The sequence below is a fragment of the Lepeophtheirus salmonis genome, chromosome 8, assembly GCF_016086655.4.
Source record: "Lepeophtheirus salmonis chromosome 8, UVic_Lsal_1.4, whole genome shotgun sequence".
NCBI classification, from domain to species: Eukaryota; Metazoa; Arthropoda; class Copepoda; order Siphonostomatoida; family Caligidae; genus Lepeophtheirus; species Lepeophtheirus salmonis.
Window position 1 is genome coordinate 6,613,923 of NC_052138.2, and position 20,845 is coordinate 6,634,767.

The 20,845-nt window shown below is 31.5% G+C and overlaps 1 protein-coding gene and 1 long non-coding RNA gene across 5 annotated transcripts; one reads left to right on the forward strand and one right to left on the reverse strand.

The window, feature by feature from the left end:
- Window positions 1–679: 679 nt before the first annotated feature.
- Window positions 680–2,034, reverse strand: LOC121123070 (uncharacterized). The gene is made up of 2 exons (XR_005865903.2): window positions 1,529–2,034; window positions 680–1,460 (listed from the first exon to the last, which is right to left on the reverse strand). It is a non-coding gene; the product is annotated as an uncharacterized lncRNA (long non-coding RNA).
- A 4,932-nt stretch (window positions 2,035–6,966) lies between these two features.
- On the forward strand, window positions 6,967–20,387 carry LOC121123338 (GTP-binding protein Di-Ras2). Of its 4 annotated transcripts, none has more exons than XM_040718456.2 (5): window positions 6,967–7,844; window positions 8,083–8,243; window positions 10,707–10,886; window positions 12,859–12,963; window positions 16,962–20,387. In XM_040718456.2, the coding sequence occupies exons 2-5, from the start codon at window positions 8,106–8,108 to the stop codon at window positions 17,136–17,138; spliced, it is 600 nt and encodes a 199-aa protein (XP_040574390.1). In that variant the 5' UTR covers window positions 6,967–7,844; window positions 8,083–8,105; the 3' UTR covers window positions 17,139–20,387. The 4 variants fall into 4 exon arrangements, with proteins under 4 accessions (XP_040574390.1, XP_040574389.1, XP_071746548.1 ...); XM_040718455.2 differs by having other exon boundaries at window positions 7,563–7,844; window positions 8,057–8,243; XM_071890447.1 differs by lacking the exon at window positions 12,859–12,963 and having other exon boundaries at window positions 7,563–7,844.
- Window positions 20,388–20,845: the final 458 nt, after the last annotated feature.

Below are 20,845 nucleotides of genomic sequence, written 5' to 3' on the forward strand. Positions count from 1 at the left end.
CAGCAACAAGTTTTCTGAGTTACTCTCCGTCTTTTATGAGCACATATCAATGTTATATACGGTTTCGCTTATGTCAATGATATTTTGTATGTAGTAGGAAAGGAAGTTCACTACCGCTTGATCGTGTATTGGACCGATAATTTGGACACAATGAGCTACTTCCCTTCCAAATGAAGAGAGATGATGGTGCGCTAGGGTTCATGATGTCGTCGTTAGAGGCTCAAGAATACAATTTAGAAAAAAATGTTTGTTTAACAACAAACAAAGATGGAGGTTGAGTAAATCGTATGCAACAAACATAAATAAAAATATACACTGGATTCGCCGTAGCTCATCGACAACGCGCTCGAGATAATTTATTCTCTTGAACTCAATGTGCGTTCGCTCCCAGGCGATTCATAGAGAAAGAAATATACTTTATGTATATGGATTTCACCAAAAGATTTCTAGGTCAGATTGAGTAAATGTAATAATATAATGTTTACTTATACTTAATCAGTGCAACTCCATCGAACCAATTAGCGGAACATTAAATATATATATATACCTGTCTAGGATAAATATTAAGTTAAAGTTGCTGTCCTAAGACTTCTGGGTCACCCTGTAAGTCATTTATAATTTTTCCTTTAAAAAAAAAATAACACCTCGATAAAAATAAATTAAATGCCCGCATTCTGTCTTTACTTTCAGTTCCGCTCACGATAAAACTGACTTTCATGATGGATTTTATTTAGTATTTGTTATTTGACATTTTTATTCTGAGAAGTTTGTTATATTAATTTGAACAGTAACCTTTGAATTTGTTTTCAAGTTTTTAATATATAAATATAAACCCAAATGATTTAATCTGATGGTCAAATAAAATATGATATTCCAATAAAACAACACAACTTTCTTAAACATCAAGAAAATTGAATGAAATTTACAGGAATTACAGAGTACAGTATTGGTCAAAAGATGATACTTTCAAATACCTGCAATTGAATTTTATATTAAGAAATTCGAGTATATGAATATCTTCCCACGCTCTCCAGACAATAATTGATAATTATTGAAAAAGAAAAAAACAGAGGTTAGAAATTAGGGCAAAGTACTTTTATATTGCGCAGTAATAAAGATTGAATGTGTTAATGTCTGGTTAAAATTTATGTACTTCACGTGGACAGATTGATTGGAAACTTTACAAGATAAATAAATGTACTAACGCCCATTATACCTTTCATTCGATCCATTACACTCTATTCGTGATTTTGAAGGCTACTTGAGATGACTTATTTTCCAGCGAATGGTGCGATTAAACGAAACTACGGATTGAAAAAAAACAAAAACTTGGTGAATGACTAAGAATTTATCTACATTATATATTAATGACGTCAAATTGATTTCCCCCATTCAAGAAATGAAAATCTAGCATTTGTATGATGATCCCCGAAACATTTATAGACTTCCGCGCACGTCTCCTGCAAAAAAATTCTCTCCGTAAATCGGCGTTTTGTAACAGTATTAATAGTATTCCCTGCATACTTACACTGTGCGAGTCAAAGTGTTCTCCCTTCTTCTATCCTAGCGGCTTAGCTATTGCCTATCGCCGATAGGCTATCGGGTATCAAAAACCACCATAGAAGTAAAATTGGAACTGTTGAGTACGCAGTTACACATATTGTTAGCCTCATTTGTAGTTAATAAATAATAACTAATGTTTTTATATAAATGAGAGGGTGTGGAACAATTGTAAGTTTAAGTACTATTGATAATCATATCTTCTTTATGATATTCATGTATAACAATATATATCAACAAAAACGTGTATATAAGACATTAATAGGGAGTGCTGTAGTTCCACAGTGCTATTGAGAAGCCACCATTGCATACTAATGTTAGTAGTCGACATTGGCCAGGGTTATTAGGGGTCGAAGAACAGACAATTTTTACTTTAATAATATAAAAGATAACTCATTAGCAAATCCTTGGTTTTATTCTCCGTTTTTCATGTCATGAACACACGACACACGTGTTGACTCAATACCCAAGAAAAAACAAAGAAAAATAACAGGATGATTAGTTAAAAAAAATATGATTTGATGAGCTAGGAATTACTTTAGCTTGTTGCTAAATCTCATCTAGAGTCACATACATATTTTTGAATTTTATATATAGCATTTCCCATATTTTTCTTTTCTAATATGAGTTAACCTAAATGCCTGCGAGATTTTATACAGTGCTCCCTGTATATTGTATTCTGTGATGAATCAGGGAGTACTTTAGTAATTGAGTATGCATTATATTTAACACGCCCTAATATTCAAGAAGTTGTATTACAATTTTTGAGTAACTATATTGACATTGACTGTCATTTGTGTTATTATACTGATTAATTTAATGTTTTTTAATAAAATTTTGGAAGGAAAGTTTAAAATAAATAGAATATTACTTTCAATGAGAATCCCTGTGACTCATAACTGGTAAGGAAAACTCGATTCTTAACATTTTGGGGTTGAATATAATAGGTCGTATTCATTAATAATAAATACTAATTAATATACAGTGTAGAGAAATAAGTATTTTAGCTCTTGCCGATTTTGTAAGTTTACCAGGGACCAGACTGATGACTGCAGTCTTTTTTGACCGATCCAACATGGAATTCAATGGAATCAATATTTGAGATGACGTATTTTTAACCATATAACTAAACTGTCATAAGGTTTTACGTTGATTAAAATGTTTTATTAAATGGGTTGTTATGAAATGAATACCAGGGATTTTATATGAATGAGTAATTGATCAGATTCAATATTACTTTTAATTTTTGGGAAATAAATTCTTTTAATTGATATTCATAGAGATTGATCCTCTCAAAAAAATCAAAAAAACATCGAACATGGCTGGACGTATAGATTTATATTTTACTTCAATTCGATTATTAAGACTCTCGACTCAACTGCAACTCGTATGAAGTATGCGACTGGACTTGAGACTCAACTCGAGAATATCCTTGAAGACTTGTAACTTAGAATTTTTTTGTCAATAGAATTTGTTTCTCTACCGAGTGATCCATTAAAATCTGAACACTTTGTATTTTAAACTTCAACAAAATATAATTTATTACAATATAATTTCAAAAAATGAATGAATTAAATAGATATATGTCTAAGCTATCTTAATCATTAATGTAGATGCTCTTAGTGGTAATCATGGCTTTTAGGCGGCGGTTGAAGGCCTTACGTCTGCTGCAGATGTATTCCTCTGTCATAGCGTCTTAGTGCTGCCTGACAGTGGCTTTGCGGCCTCAGTGTTTGGATGACGGACACTGCAGATCTTTCCCTCGACATGGACCCAACAGGTATAGTCGAGGGGGTTGTCATTAGGGCCTAAGGGGGTCTTAAGTGTAAAAAAGAGTTCAAAAGACTCATTCAAATTAGTGTTGCAGCGGAGGAGATGGGGTTCTTCCATTGCTGGTCTCAAAAGTGGCCTCTCCACCCACAGAAGGGTATTTCCACCCACTTTTTTTGCTAACTCCCTGAAAAATCTGGTGTAAAACCTCGAGATCCTTTGCATGGGCTCTCATGGACTTGAAGGGATTGGCTTGGTCTGCATTCTTTAACTCCTCTGGGTCCAGTTTGGACTTTTTGACAGAACCCTTCTTCCTCTAACGTTTTGGACTTGCTGACGGCTTAGATAGTGGTCCTGGAGACGCTGAATTGCTTTGAGTGTGCGAATGGAAATTCGTCGAGTAAGTTCAAGTTTCATTTTTTCGACTTTTGTTTTGTTTTGTAACTAATTGTTTATAGTTTAATACGTCGAAATATGAATTAATTTCAATCATTCAACCTTTATTAAGTATTTAATTAGTGAGTGTTCAGATTTCAATGTACCACTCGGTATCTCAATAAGTATAGCTGTATAGCTATGGTGCCTATGTATAATGATGAAAATCCAGTGTACATAGAATGGGCATTAGACCTGTCCAATTATTGACTTTTATAAATCTTCTGATATTTGACTTCTTCCCGTTCTCTAAATTTTATAGAAACTAAATTTTCCGGTCATTTGGATTTTGGACCTCGGCTATGTTCTGCCGCATGCCCCTTGAAAATTCATTTTTGGTGGCTCTAAAAAAAAGGCAAAAAAAAACCCGTGATTGTTTGTATTCTGTTGACAATGCTTTACAATGGCTCAGCGTATAGCATTGATATGGGTATCAAATCAAAGTCAATAAACTGTGCTTCAATTTGTATAATTATGTTATGAACCCTTTATTTGTGTTCATGGGTAAATTTACCGCAGATATTAAAAAGGGCTTGTTTTTTATATTTTTCCCCTATATTTTTAGGTATTTTCTAAGTTATTATTATCTTGACGTATATGTATACAAAAAACAATACAATAGAATAAAATTTTAAAAAATAATTTTTTTCCATGAATAAAGCTAATAACTTTATACTAAAAAGCAATACAATATAACATACTAGAAAATTATTGACTCTTAATGGTTTAAATTGGATTTTTTGAAATTAATATATTTATATCTGTGGTGTTCAACAACTTGCAGGAAGCGGTTTCTCTGCTTTAAATAGGTGGTAACCCTAGTTTCAAAGTCATCCATGTGTTTTACGCCTCTTTCAACAATATCATTGATCCCTTTTACTGAATTCAATAACTCCCATGCTGCTCTATAGTTTTCATTTTTTCCCCTCGTATCAACCGGTGTAATAAGCCAGTACCTTTTCAATCCGAGAGCGTCAAAACGAAAATGTGACACAGGTCCTACCAAGTCTGTGAGGATGTAACTTGAGTGATGACTGAAAAACTATCTTGGCTTTTCTATAACAATCCGGCTTTGTTTTTTGTTTTTTTTTGCAGCTTTTGCTTTATTGGCATTGTCATGCTCTCATGTGAACTGAATAAGGTGAATCGAACTAATTTCTGAGTCAGATACCAACCGTGACTTCTCATTTTCTTCAGAACAGAGGTTGACAGTTCATTATTAACATGTTGATACTGAAGCATGTTCTTAATCATTTGCAAATTGTGGATTGGAGCATGGGTGGGGTATTTTGCTATTATCCAGTGCTTTGTATAAAATAAAACCAGGAATTTATATATTCTCTCTAGTTTACTGATGGTGTCCTTTTCGTATTTTAGTCCATTTGAAAACATTAACATTTTCATAGCATATATATTCTTGGCCATCCAACAGGCATGATGCATTGCAATGGGCTTGGTCCAATGAATAACTCTACTAGGTTTCTTACCTAGAACAATCAGGCATAGCTCTGCTACTTCTCTTAAGTTTGCCCTGGGAGATGTCTTTTGTATAAAATTATTTATGGTATTAATTGATTTTTTCTTCATGGGATCCAAATCTTTTTAAACATTGGCTGAAATTCTTGGATTGTCCTTATCTAACATACACCAAACTTATTTGGATTTGCAAAACATTGTATTGTCCGGGCCCTAACTCTTGCCAAAAATAGCCTCCCATGCTCCTCCAATTATCGCGTCTGATATATGATGTCTGCAAGCTATGTAGAAAACTTTTCACCCAATTTTGCCTTCAATCAGTTTTGCTGCACCGTTGTTGATGCGTCTATTGCTGGCTGTTGTGTCAAATCCTAGACCAACAACGTTGTTTGTCAGGTTCCATGTTTCCAATACGTCCAATGTAGCCTTGCAATGTTGAAGTCCGGTGGAACTTCTTATAAAAGGAACATAAAGCTGTAGAGCACCTGAGACGAGTACAGCGAGACTAACGACAGGGCAATTCTTAACAAGAAACTCCCTTAAAATTTTGACATCCTAGTGTAATGTACAATACTTTGGTGGATTTTCCTTAAATCTATTCATGTATATTTGGCAGCAGTTATAGCGAATATTTATCGTATTTCTTCTAGTTATTGAAGTTGATAAGTTAAAGTAGTTAAGATCAACCCCTCCTGTTTTTAATACTGCAAATACCATGGCTGCAGTTTGGTTGTCAGACAGTGATAAACGATCTGCAATACTGGAAATATCTTCATTGCTAAGAACTGATAGTGTAAATTTGAAATTAATTGTTTTAGGCTTTGATGAGAATACATTTTTTATCATCGAATCCTCACTAGAAAAAGAACCTTCACAGTTCACTGGATCTTCATTGCTTAAGATATCCTCAAGTTCTGTTGATGCAGAATATTCTATTGCATTCTATTTGCTTATACATATATCTCAAGATACTAATAACTTAGGAGAATACCTAAAAAGACGAGGGAAAAAATATAAAAATACCAAGGTTAATAGAAATACAAAGTTAGATCTTCATATACTTGGGCTTGATAGAATTTTCAATCTGATGTATTGTACCGACTGCTGGGCAAGATAGGCAGATTTTGAAAAAAACACGCAACCCCTCATTGTCTATGACATCACTATTAATAGAATTTTCAATTAAATGTATGGTATTGACAGCTGGGCAAGAAAAACAGATTTGACAAAATACGCAACCACGCATCTACTATGACGTCAATATTAAAAGCGTGGTGGGAGTCAAACATAAGTCGTACACACATTAGGGTATAACCTTGTATTTCTATTAACCTTGTAAAAAACAAGCATTTTTTAATATCTAGGGTAAATTTACCCATGGGCACAAATAAAGGGTTAATAACATATTTATACAAATTGAAGTACAGTTTATTGGCTTTGATTTGATAACCATGTCAATGCTATACAATAACCCATTCCGAAGCTATAGTCCAAAAATACAAAGAATCACGTTTTTTTAATTCTAATAAAAAGTAAAAATTCCTTATTTATTTTGGGAGGGGGGAGGCTACAGCTTTATAGTATATGTCCTTACTATATATGGAGTCGGGGAGGTCTGTAGTATTTTTTTCTTTTTGGGGGGGAGGTAGGGGCTTAGTTTTTTTCTTTTTCAAAAATGACAGCAACACCCATTCAGCCCCCTCCCCCTGCAGACGTCCCTGGGACAGAGATTTGTGGTTATTTCCTTCTTTTGACGGCTGCTTGCAACTGGTTTAATTAAATGTCTTGACAGCGAAGCTGCTCTTCTCCCTAAAATTCTTCAAATTGTCAAGGTTACCATGTTGATTTTTGATTTTATTACCTTTTACATAGCGGCGGACAATGTTTATGCTTCACGGATAATACCTGTGGATTCATTGATTTATTTATGTATATTTCTTTGAAAAACCTTCTTAAACAAATAACATTGAATATTGGGATTGATTTAAAAAAATTGAAAAAAAAAAGAAAAGAATCCGTCATGACCACATTCGAATATGTTTGTTTTTTCACTTTAGACTATATAAACGTACGTTAATTGCGTTTGGATTATCTACAAGTATAATTATTTTGTGAAATTTATCTTATTCTCCTTTCTTTAAAACATACTATTCTTCATAAAAACATACTATTAGAGTGAGTACCCTGGTACTTACACAGTACTTCCCCCCTAGGAAAGTAAAGCTTTCTATTTCACAACCATCTCCGTCTGTCCTTCTCTCACCACTAAGCCAACCTACTCGTCCAAAAAGGCATGGCCTACTCTCCTTTTGATTATTCTTGGCAGTTATCAAAAAAGGCCTACGAGAACCTCACATAAAATTCACTTTTTAACGAATTGATGTGTCTTAGGATCCTGCATAATAAACATTAGTCATAATAATTGTGAACTCTTCCATAATAAATTTAGTTAAACCAATTCAAGTGCTCTCCGTATGCTCTGAAACACAGTGAATGAATCTTTTTCAATCTTATTTAGGATATTTTGAAATTTTACAAAATAACATTGGAATGACGGGAAAGTTAATCATTAAAAGAGAAGATTGATCATAAGGATACATAAGGTTAATAGATACATATTTATATAAATATTAATTAGATGATAATTACCGTTTTAATTGCTATTAGTAATACCATAATGAACCACTCACAAATTGCAGTATATCTTTATATTAAAATGTTGATAAGGTTTTTCTTTTTCTTCACTAAATTCCTCTGTTTTAATAATATCTGACTCATTTTTTATCTTTCTACCCAATATGCCTACAAAATGAAGTGATAGCCATACATATTTTCATTTAGGCGGTCATTAATTCATTGGAGCCATGCCTGAACAAAGCAACGATTATCGTGTAGTAGTTTTTGGTGCAGGAGGAGTTGGGAAAACGAGTTTAGTTCTTCGTTTTATCAATGGAACCTTTCGAAATTCCTATATTCCAACCATTGAGGATACCTACAGAAAGGTATAATTAATTAATTACTTCAATAAATTCATTACAGAGGTGGGGACGTGAGTCCTGTTTTTGAACACTTGTTGCAAAACTCGACTTTTGATCTTACAGTCCAAGACTATAATTTATTTTGTACTTGGACAATAGTTTGAAGGGAAAATAGTGTTGAGACTCGGTCCAGAACCGATTATTTTTTTTCATTTGGGTTTAAAGACAAAATTAGACCACTTTTTCCGTCTAGACCACTGTTTTAGACAGTTGACCAATATTTTTCAATCTCACTCAATAGACCGATATTTTTCGGTCCCACTTAATGGACTGATTCTATTCGGTCTCACTCTATGGACCAATTTTTTGTTCGGTTTCATACATTATGAAAGGTGGAATTTCCTTTTTTCCTCGATCAACCGTCATTTGGGCCGTCGTGGTGATTATAATTTTTTTTATAAAACATTTCAAAAGTTAAATTTTAAATATAAATTTTTTTGGAAAAAAAATTAAAATATTAAATTTTTGTGGGAAAAAATTTCAGATACTAAATGTTTTCTAAAAAAATTACAAAGCTGTTCACAGAAAATGAAATTTTTGTGGAAAAAAATTTCCTAAAATATATTTAAATATAAAATTTTTAGGAAAAAAATTTCAAAAAACCACAGTTATTCAGGAAAAATTAAATTTAGTGGGAAAAAAACTCAAAAATCCATAGTTGTTCACAAAACAAATATATTTCAAATATAAAATTTTTTGAAAAAAAATTAAGTATAAATTTTTTTTTGAAAATTATCAAAAATCCATAACTATTCCCCGAAAATTAATTTTGTGAAAAAAAAATAAAAAATTTAATTAAATTTCAAATATTAAATTTTTTGAAAAAAAAAATCAAATATTAAATTTTTTGAAAAAAAAAATCAAATATTAAATTTTCTAGTAAAAAGCAAAAATTACTTAATTTGGAGAGGGCGTACGCCCCAGGTCATGTATGTTTACATTATATTAAAGAAAAACTTAAGATATTTTATAAATATTTCTAAACAATAGTCTAGAACAAATACTTTATACAAATAACATTCAGAGTAGTTCAGAATCTATCCATCCATATATTCAATTTGAAATTATAACAATAAAACAAAAATATATAACAATTCGAAATTAAGATATGCTTTTAATTTAAGAAAAGCTAAGGCCTATGATCATTCTTAATTCAGTATGACCTGATTAAGTGGACTTCTGTGTTCGCCAAGTGTTAAACCCAATGGAAGATAAAGGGAATTCAAGCATCTCTAGAGATGCTTGAATTCAGAGTTCCATATTCCTAAAGGAACGATGGAATGAAAATTACTCCGAGCTATCTCTGTTTAAACTTTGTATGGCGTCATTATATCGTGTTCATAATTTGAAAACACATATGAGATCATGAACAATTTATATGTAAAATCGGTGAAGAGCCAATTGTTTTTTTGCCCGATCTAAACAAAATTTTACATTTGAACTTTTGATTGACCGAAAACCAAGTCCAGTAAAACTTTAGTAAAAAACGTAGATTGGACAATTTTAATAAGGATATTTAAAAAAAATATATAGTTATGGAGCCAAGCCAATGCCAAAACTTGTCTGCAGGAGTGGAGAGCTGCAGCCTCCCACCCAATTAAGGAATTTTGACTATATTTTTTTTGGTCAGGATGATAAAATTTTACGCAAAAAGGTAAAATTATTTTTTTAAAAGATTAATTTTCTTAAAAAAGATCATTCGGGCAAATTGTGCAACAGAAGAAAAAATATTAGTATTTGAAATTTTTTCCCAAAAATTTGATTTTTTGTGAGAGTAGCTATGGAATTTTGAAATTTTTTTCCAAAAATTTAATTTTAAAATTAATTTTTTTTAAAGAAAAAAAAAATTAGTGATGGGAAAATTAATTGTAATTATGAATCGGATAATTGTGTGTTTTTCTTGAATCGAGTTTTTGTGAACAGCTACTGAATTTTAAAAAAAAATTATAAAAAATTTAATTTTTTGATAATTGTGAGGGGTTTTTGAAATTTTTTGTGAATTTATGTGGATTGTTCAAAAAAAAATTAAATATCAAATTGTTCATCGAAATTTTTTTTTCAACAAATTTAATTGTTGAATTATTTTCCGGAAAAAGTTAATATTTGGATTGTTTTTCAAAAAAAATCCAAAAAACAAGCCCCTTCTAAAATATAATCCTATGGACACCCTTATAGCAATATGGTACTTTTTAACTATTATTTAAAATATTCAAGAATCGGCATCGGGATTTTTTTTTTTTTTTAATTGTCCCATTACCAGAAATAATTGAAGTGCTTCGTACAATTAATTATCTTTGCCCCAGTCTCCGCTCTCGCTAAAACTGGGCCTGTTTGAAGTATGATGGTTCTCTCCACCTCTAACTAATTCAATGTCATTTCAAATATTGTAGTAAAATGTGTATTGATATTTCGATATATTTTTATTAGGTTATTTCCTCGAATAAGTCGATATGTACTCTACAAATAACGGACACAACTGGTTCTCACCAATTCCCCGCGATGCAAAGACTTTCAATCTCCAAAGGACATGCCTTCATACTAGTTTATTCAATTTCTTCGCGTCAGAGCCTAGAAGAACTACGCACTATTTTAGAATTAGTTAATGAAGTGAGGATACTTACTTTATGGTTATGTCAGGGGGGTGTCCGCAAAAGAGATATATATATATATAATTTTTTTGGGGGTACTTGGGTTTTGGATTTATTTTTTAAATCCAAAAATTAAATTGTTTGACCCTAAAATTCCTTAATTTTGCGGGGGTTGAGCTATCCCCTGCGGACGCCCCTGTATATACATTGGCGTAGGGGGCTTCTTTTTTTTTTTTTTTGGGGGGGGGAAGGGCATTTAAATCTGGCCCCTTACTTTTTATATTTTTCTTGTCCCTTTCAGACATTCACTTATATTCAAAACGAGCATAAGTACTCGAACCTGTTCGGATTTCAAAAAGTGTATATGAAGTTTAATACATAATAAACTCTTTAAATTAAAACTTTTTGGCACATTTATAGGACATAAAAGGCGCCTTGTCCACGCTTTTGAGCAAAGTTATTGTCAGCCAGTGATTATTAGCGACATTCATATGAACGAATATTTTGGGCATCCTACTTTTCAGCGATGTTAATTTCTGAGATATTTTTATATAGTAAACATTAAAAGATTAATGACGTCATCATTGTGTGTCAGTACTCACCAGGGTGGTGTTTCAATCAAATAAGAGTGGTATAGCTGGCTCTTGTCATATTTCGCACCCACGCCATAAGTTTTAATGAAGGGAATAATTTAAAAAGTTTATTGAGTGTGATGGCGTTCAAACACTTTGATCCATGGGTCTCTGTGGAGTATTATCTTCAAAAGCGATGCACATTCACCGATCATTCTCGTTGTGAATGTTATGAAATCAAACCTTTGATTCATGTTCCGTTATGTCTAATAATCACGTCATTCATCATGTAATGTCTATTATATGAAAATGTCGCTGAATGCAACCTTGCTGAAAAGAAGCTCACCCAAATAAATCCTCACTTTAATTAATGTCGCTAGATGACACTTGCTGAAAGTCAGTTCACTTAAGTGAATGAAAACCAAAAGGCCACATTTCAAATATTACCAGAAACAAAAGTTGCTTGAAATATTAACTGTTTTTTTGTTTGTTTTTTTTCATACAAAAAAATTGATGACTTTTTCAATATACGATAGTTTGGCCACCAACTGCCCCCATGGGGGTATTCGAATCTAAATAGTGGGTTCATTAGATTTATAATAATCACTCTTTCATTCTTAACCAAATTAAAAATTAGGTTCATTAGAAAAAAAAGATCAAATAATAAATTAATTTTGTTATTTTAATTATTTATTGCAAAAAAAATTTAGAATTTGTAATTAATGAGGTTATTATTAATGCCTTTAAGTAATCACTAGCCAAATTTTATGCGGTTTGATGCGCCCGTTACGTAATTATGAAATAAAAATACACTGTTTTTATTCATGTAGAGACTCACCTGGGTGTAACGAAAAAAACAACAACCAACAATCCATCTAATATTTGTGACTATCATTTAAAAAAACAAACACATTTTCTTAAAAGGATTTTTCTTGATGATTTTTTCAAAAAGAAAGGATAGTACTTAGGACGTTTTTTTATAACATTATACATTTTTAGTCTAACATTGGCCCAATATATAATGAATGTTGATAGTTTTTAGTGTTAAGATACTGTTTTAAGCAATTTTTTGTAGACTGATTTGGACGGATATTTTAGTTCAAACTGTGATCTCAGGCTCTAGAGCGTAATTTAATCGTATTTAATGAAAAAACTTCTACTTTTTGCGTAAATTTTTTTCATCCTGGACAAGGAAAATTCTAGTAAAAAGCAAAAAGTAGAGACCCTCAAGCCCTTCCCTTGCGGAAGCTCCTGGCTCCATATCGAAATTATTTAAAAGACAGAATAAGTTGTTAACGGTTTTAGACTAGCTTTTCATACCGAACCCAAACACTAATAGTTTCCTCAAACTTGGGGTTTCCTACGCCTTTGATTGTCTATACATATGATTGCATGACTACTTATCTATTATTATAATAGGTAAAAGGTGATTTGGATGGGTTTCCGATCATGCTTGTGGGTAATAAAAGTGATGAAGAAGCGGGCAAACGGGAAGTTAGTCAAAAAACTGGAGAAGCTCTACAGGTAAATTGATTAAAATATTAAAATTATTCATATTCAAAACGAACAGAAGTACTCGAACCTGTTTGCATTTTTAAAAAGTGTATATGATGTTAACCACATAATCAACTTGGCATATTAAAACTGTTTGCCCCATTTAGAGGACATAAAAGGCCCCTAGTCCACAAAAAAGGAAACTATGAAAATCTTAAAAATATGAGAAATGATCAAGTTATTTTTAAGCTTCATGTCCATCTATGAATAAGTTGAAATACCCATTGGGAATGTTAATTATAATATAAATCCGGGAAGGTCAAACTTTTTAGCACGAGGGCCGCATTCAAAAGTACATTTTGTCTGAGGCTTATAGCTATATTTACATAAAATAATAATGATTTAAATTATAAAGGAGCAGAAAAATCGACAGCTGACATCAAAGAACACACTATATTTTTGTGTTAGATAACCAATTAAAGAATGTACAAAAAAAAAAAAAGTGTACATGCAACAACCGTTTTTTCTTTTCTAATTCTTAAAGATTATTTTTTCAATACAAACTTGTCAACTCTACCTATGATTTTTTTTTTTTTTTTTTTTGATAAGGAAGATTTCTTTGTTGATATATATAAAATCCAGCCTGTCTCCATTTCATTTTTCTTAATCGTGCTTCTTTCTTTTTTGTTTAGTATTTTAATATGACTATAGCTCTCTCTTAATGCTAATTTTAATGTAGATGGCTCTCGTCTTTGTAGCCATATGTCATTTTCTCCCCCTGAAATCATATATCAAGGCACTGATATTAACAAGGGTCTTAATTTAGTAGTTCCTTATGTCTCGCTCCTGCCTAACTCAACTCTAAATGTCACTCAAGTACACCCTCCCCTCTTTCTGTTTGACTTTAATATATAGCCAATTAATTCCATTTGACTCTTAAATTAACCACAAATAACTATATTCCATAAAATATAAATGATGCAAGAATGAAAGCTAATATTGATACTTGAATACAGATTCATTTGTGTGAAAAACCATCCTTGCTTGTTTTTGTATTGATGCCTGGTCATATACTTTTTCATCTGTAATCCAACATGAATAAAAATAAGTCATGTTTATATATTTGGCTCTATGGCACACGGATTCCAATGCAATTTTTGTACTACCTATCATCAAGAATTGGAAATTAGCTTTTATATTTTTATTTTAAAATTGAAATTGTTTTTTGGGAGATTCATTATCCAAAATAATACAATTAATAAGATAAACTAAATTCACATTTTAAATATCTATTTACATTTTTTTTTCTTTTACATTCGAAGAATCGACAATTTATGAGGATAAAAGATTTGAATATTGAAAAATGAATGGCTACTCTTTGGAGGTTTTGGAGGTTCATAAAGCACTATTGCTGAAAACTTTAAAAACAATCATATCTATATTATTAAAGAAAATTGTCTCTATAGCAGTGATTCTTAACCTTATTGGAGGTACTGAACCCCTTCATGATTGGAATAATAATATATGACTTCTTCAGAACATAGGTATATATTTTATGAGTGCACAAAATGAATCACTATTTTTAATGAACAAGACCAACAAAACAAGAATTTTACGAAAAAATTAAATATTTGAATATTAGTTGCAAATTAATGTGTCTTTTGCTCTTCCCTTTCAGACACAAGTTCAGAAATGCATGGCTTCACCTTGGCAAGTGCCACTCTCATTTCGTTTTCGCAACAATGTATGTTCATTTTCTTTGTTTTTATGTCCACCATCCTCGAAAAGGATTTCTCAAAAAAGATGAGTTGTTACAAACGTTATGAGTATATCCAGAGGTTTCTTTGCAATAAGAGGGTAGGGTACCAAAAAGTTGACAGTGCTCTTGTTCTGAAGAATTGCCGTTGAAGCTGGCTCTGCTGAAGTTCAATGATTTCATCGAGATATTCATCATTCACGTCTGCTATCGCAACACTAAACGTGAAAGGATGTCTCACCCATGCTGGATATGACTCTGTGGTGGGGAAATATCCCTCGAGAGACTTTGTAAGATCTTCTAAGTGCATGGCAATTACTTGCTTCAGCTCTACAGAAGTACCTTGAATTCCGAGGTACATTTCCTTACACAGCTCTTTGAAGAGACGGTGCTTCATAGCACTATTTCGCACGTAGTTCACACATTCAACAACAACTTATAATACTTGCGCTACTTATAGAGGAGGCAAGGTTTTTGTTGCCAACGAATGCCTTTGCAGTACACATTGCGTAATAATAATGTGTGGTACATCGGATTTCCCCAGCGCTTCAAAACCAGAGTGTGATCCCAGCATGGCTGGAGATCCGTCCGAACCAACTGCAGAAACCCTGAACGATTGTTGCCTCTGAAGAAGTCATCCATGAGTTTCTTCACAACAACTCTCTTGGTTATTGTTGTAAGAGGCTTACAAAATAGAAAATCTTTTTGTATCCCGTTATCTTTCATATAGCGCACAAATACGACAAGCTGCCTTAGATTAAAATGACAGGGATCTCATCGAGTTGGAGGTTGAATTTTACAGGGCTTGAATTATTTCAACTATTGATCTGCAACCACTTGAGCCAAGATCTTATTGCTCATGTCGTTTATTCTCTTGCTGATAGTGGCATTTTAAAGAGGAATTTGAGTAACATATCTTCAGCAGCATTTCCCCGCATTATATTCGCCATCTTCAACGCGAATAGTATTTTGCAGGTGCAAGAATAGAATTGCATCTAATATTATATTAATATTGAATAATAAAGGTGGGAATGATGACGTTCTTGATAGAAGAAGATGTATATTATTTAATCAATGATGACATAAGTATTTTTCCCCTTCTCCTCGCACGCTTTTGTATTCTTGCCAAAATTATCAACCTTAACTATACTTATGCTCCTTTTCCAAAAGTACTGGAATACAATTTCCTGTTAATCCCCCGTCGCATAAATACATATGATGACTGACGAAATAGTTACGTTCTTCCATTTTTGTGTTTCTTTTGTTCATACAAGATGCAAAATACTTGCATATTTTTATTTCATCATTCTATATATTGGCCATCTTATTATTTATATAAAGAAAGTTTGCCCATCATCTGTGATGAAGATCTGGTGAATTTTCTAGCTGGACAGTTTTTTTTTTGGAATTAGTAATCTAAAGAAATAATTTTATTTTCCTTAGCAGCTGTCATTATTATTTATTTTCCTAAATAGATTCAATTATATTCAAAACCTGTTTGAACATTCGTGTAAGTTAATAAAAAGACGGAGTGTGGCCCTGAGGATTTGTTGAAGAGTTATAATTGTAAGTGCTTCTTGGACTCAGAATATAATTGGGGATGGACATTGGAGTAATTCTTGCTAAGATGATTGTTTGTATCCTTTTCTCCTTCCTCCCTTGTTACAGCTGAGCTAATGAAACGTCATGAACATTATTATTTATCTCCTCCAAAACATTCTTCAAATGATCAGGGGTACCATGTTGATTTTCGGTTTCTTTATTTGTAACATGCCCATTCTACACTGGAGTTTCATCACTGGCTAAGGATATGATAAAATATTATAAAGCAGTTTTGTAATATAGCATCAAATAAAATACAATGTAGGATTTTATACTCTGAAATATGCTATGACATACTTATTTGGCTAACTACTAGATGGTTTTGTCCCTTTTTTTAAATTTATTTTTGGACTAAAGATTGTATGATACATAGTTGTTGTTTTTTTTCGGTAAATCGTTTTTTCCGTTCATGTGATCAAAAGAGAACAGAAAGAAAGAAGGGCTCTCCTTTTACACTCAATTTTCAAGCCTGTGCTCCAGATACATCTGTGGTGACGTCAATAACTGATGTTATTGAATTTTTCATGAGGTTATTTGTTATTTTGTTCTATGGGAGAGCATTCAGATGGGATTTCAACATTTTTGGGACGAACAGTTCCTTTACTTTATTTAATTTTTAACTGAATTTAATATATTTACATCCTATTCATGAACTCTTTTATAATTTCAGCAAATGTGGAAATGTAAATATATAGAAACCTCTGCAAAAAATGACACAAACGTTACGGAATTATTTGAAGAGCTGCTAAAGCTTGAAACAAGCCGTCAACTATCACTACAACCCATAGAAGAAACGGAGTCAAAGGGAGGAGTTCAGAAAATGAAGGAGAAATGTGTTCTCATGTAAAGTCATGATTTTTGTTTTTTTTTCTTTATATTTTGATCTATACGATATATTGAAAGTGCCTATGGTTGACATTAAAAAATACATTTATACATTCCCGTTACACAAAAATGCCTAAAAGGATGCGTGGGTTCATTTGAGTAAGCTTTTTTTCCGCGAGTGTCATCCTAGTAACTTTCATTTGTTCAAAAATTTATTTGAGCGAGTTTCTTTTCCGCGATATTTTCATATAATATACGTCGTTATTAGTCAAAATGACCCATAAATCAAAGCCTTAAGTTATTCACAACAAGATCCTACTCAACGGAAACCAATTGAAGGCTATCACATTCAATGGGTTTCTTAAACTATTCCCTTCATTGCAACTTACAAAGTTACTACAAACTCTGACAAGAGCCTCAGTTGCTTCCCCTAAGCATATCCCATTTGGTTTTAATCACTACTTGGGTGAGTAATGACGTTTAATTCATCTTGTAATTTTATTAAATGTAAATATCGCTTAAACTAATAAATCTTCGCTCATAAGAATGTCACTAAGATGACGCTCGCTGAAATGAACCTTACTCAAATGAGCAGACACGCTAAAAAAACATAACAGCAGAGCTTAAAAGAGCGAAATAGGCTGGTATTATTCAAATTTGCATACTCTATGTAGATCAGGGGTCACCAAACTAATGCCTGCCGACACTTACTCTAATTTAGATAATAAAATTAATACATTAACTTATTGATTGAAATGGGAAATGGAGACATTCCCGGTGAGCGAAAAAAGCATGCCAATTTTCTCTTCTTATTTTTTTATCCAATATAAGAAAAGTAATGGATTGAATTAAAATAACTTAATTAATTAATAATCACTTACAATTAAGTTGTCTGTCTTAAACATGGATGGAAATGAAAAAACTGTTATTACTTTGCTGATTCATCCCAAACTACCTGAAATTTTATCCATTATGACATATCGCTATGAAAATGAAGTAAAACCTTATACTCTATATACTCTGATTCAAAAGAAATCTTTATTTTCTCATTACAAATTCAATTTTCATTCGATTCTAAAATTTATATTTTTACCATGTTGGTACGCAAGCCCACAACAGACATTGATAATATCAGTCATTTTGCATTGTTAGTTAGTATTTTTGACAGATAAATTTTCATTATTGAAAAAAAAAAATGAAAGGAAAAATCAATTTAGGGTAAAAAAATTTAAAAACTTTTGAACTCTCTATAACATATATTCTTATTAAAATGCTAAATTGGACAAAAAGAACAACGTAGCTCAATGGACAACGCACACGGGATAAATTATTATCTTGAACTCTATGTGTGTACGTTTACGCCCCGGTCGTTCCTAGAGAAGGAAATATACTTTAAGGATATGGACTTCAAAAAAGATTCCTAGGTCAGATGAAGCAAATGTAATACTGTAATGTTTATTTATACTTAATCAGAGCAACTCTATCTGACTAATATGAGCAATATTTAAAAAAATCGTAGGGCACACCAAAAGACTGGACATGTGTACCAACATCATCAATAGAAAGCAAAGGATTTATTTTTAATCAGTCATCGTATATAATGTGTATTTTTCTGCCTTTTTTATTGCTACGGATATGATTTAGGCATTAGTTAAGAATGAACTCATTTGAAATACCCAAGCGTGTCCTCTACGAGATTTAAGAAATGATGACAACAGCCTTAACAAATTATATCATATTATTTAAAACAGCTTCCCAAATAATATATTATTGAAGTAATCAACGCTTGCCGGGAAGGGCTCTTTTTCACATATCTACTTATTAGATGGAAATAAATAAATTATTTGATTATCATCACTCATCAAAATGACTAGTACAAATTCAAACCTACTGTATATAATTGTTGTTAGCAATCGGACTTTAAAAGTGCATCTTGTTCCCAAAATTCGTAACCCCCTTCACCCTCCCTAATTCATTACGATTATTGCCGAATTGCAAATTGATAGTGCGAAACTATACAATATATACCCTCAATATACCTAAATTGCAAAACCAAAAGATTATTCTTTCAATCCTCCCTAGGAAAAAAAAGGAAAAAAAGGTTTGGTGACCCTGTAGTTACTGTCTTCAGATTTATTAATTCCCCTTCAATATAATTATAACTAATTAATTATTGTTATGCATGTTCTTTTCTCATTTCAATTATTTTATGATAATAGCATTTTTTTAATCTATATAAAACTCGAATCTACATAATGTTATGACAATATTCTCCTTAGCCCTAAGAAAGGAATACCTTATACATGGACCATTCATGTGATTTCAGGCTTTTTTTAAATTTATACTGTAGAATCGTAGGGGCTTCCGCAGGATTATATTTTGGAAGGGGCTTGTTTTTGAAATTTTTTTACGAAAAATACGAAAATTAAAATTTGAAAAATAAAATTTTTGGAAAAAAATTTCAAATGTTTAATTTTTTGAAAAAAATTTCAAAAATTCACAGCTATACACAAAAAGTTAATTTTTTGGATAGAAGATTAAAAAATCGATAGTTATTCACAATAAATTAAATTTTAAGAAACAAAATCTTCAATATCAAAATTTTTTGGGAAAAAATTGCCAATATCAATTTTTTTAGACAAAAATTACAAAAATCTAAAGCTGTTCACAAAAAATTAACTTATTGGATTTCAAATATCCAATTTTTTGGAAAATATTTTCAAATATCCAATTTTTTGGAAAATAATTTCAAATATCCAATTTTTTGGAAAATAATTTCAATATCGACAGCTTTTTTTGGAAAAAATTTTCAAAATTGTACAGCCGGTTACAAAAAAAAAAAATTGGAGAAAAATTTACAAAATACTCAGATATTCAGAGAAAATTAAGTTTTTTGTAAAAAAATTTGAAAAATTTAATTTTTTGGAATTTTTATTTATATTTTTTAGCAAATAATTTTAAACAACAATTTTTTTTGAATAAAAAATGTATATTTTTATTATAGAATCTAAAACAAGAACCAAAGGAGCTGGATAGGTTGTAGTGGCCTATGAGAGACTCCATTTATTTTGATTCAATCCCCTCTATTCATATAAAACGAAATCAGCCTTAAATTATTTAAAAAAGAGATGGGCGGTCCATGTTAGGAGCATTCTTCGCCCTAACCAAGTACTTCTATAGAGAAGACCTGGTGACAGAGTTGATTAAGCTGTTGACTAAAGTACTTTTACTCATAATTATTTGTGATGTCATAAAAGTTAAACACTAAAAAGGAAATCAATGAAAGGATAACTATAAATTAATTGAATTTTAAATCAACGATTGTCTCTATTCCATCACCTCTATTTTTGTCTAGTAGTCCATGTCCTTACCAAGGACTACTAGACAAAATGACTCGGGACATATTTGAGTTACCTGTTGAACAAATATTTGTAGTGATGCGACGATTGCAAAAAAAAAATCCTGATGCCGATGGAATTCTATTAAAAATTACCAATGCTGATTCTTTAATATTTTAAATAATAGTTAAAAAATAGAATTTTACTATCAGGGGCGTCCACATGATTACATTTGAGGGGGGCTTGGTTTTGGAATTTTTTTGAAAAAATCCAAACATTGTAATTAAAAAATTAAATTACAAATATTTAATTTTTTGAAAAAAATTAAATATTTTGGAAGTAAGCTTCAAAAGCAGATGGCTTTTCTCAAAAAAAATAATTTTTTTGAAGA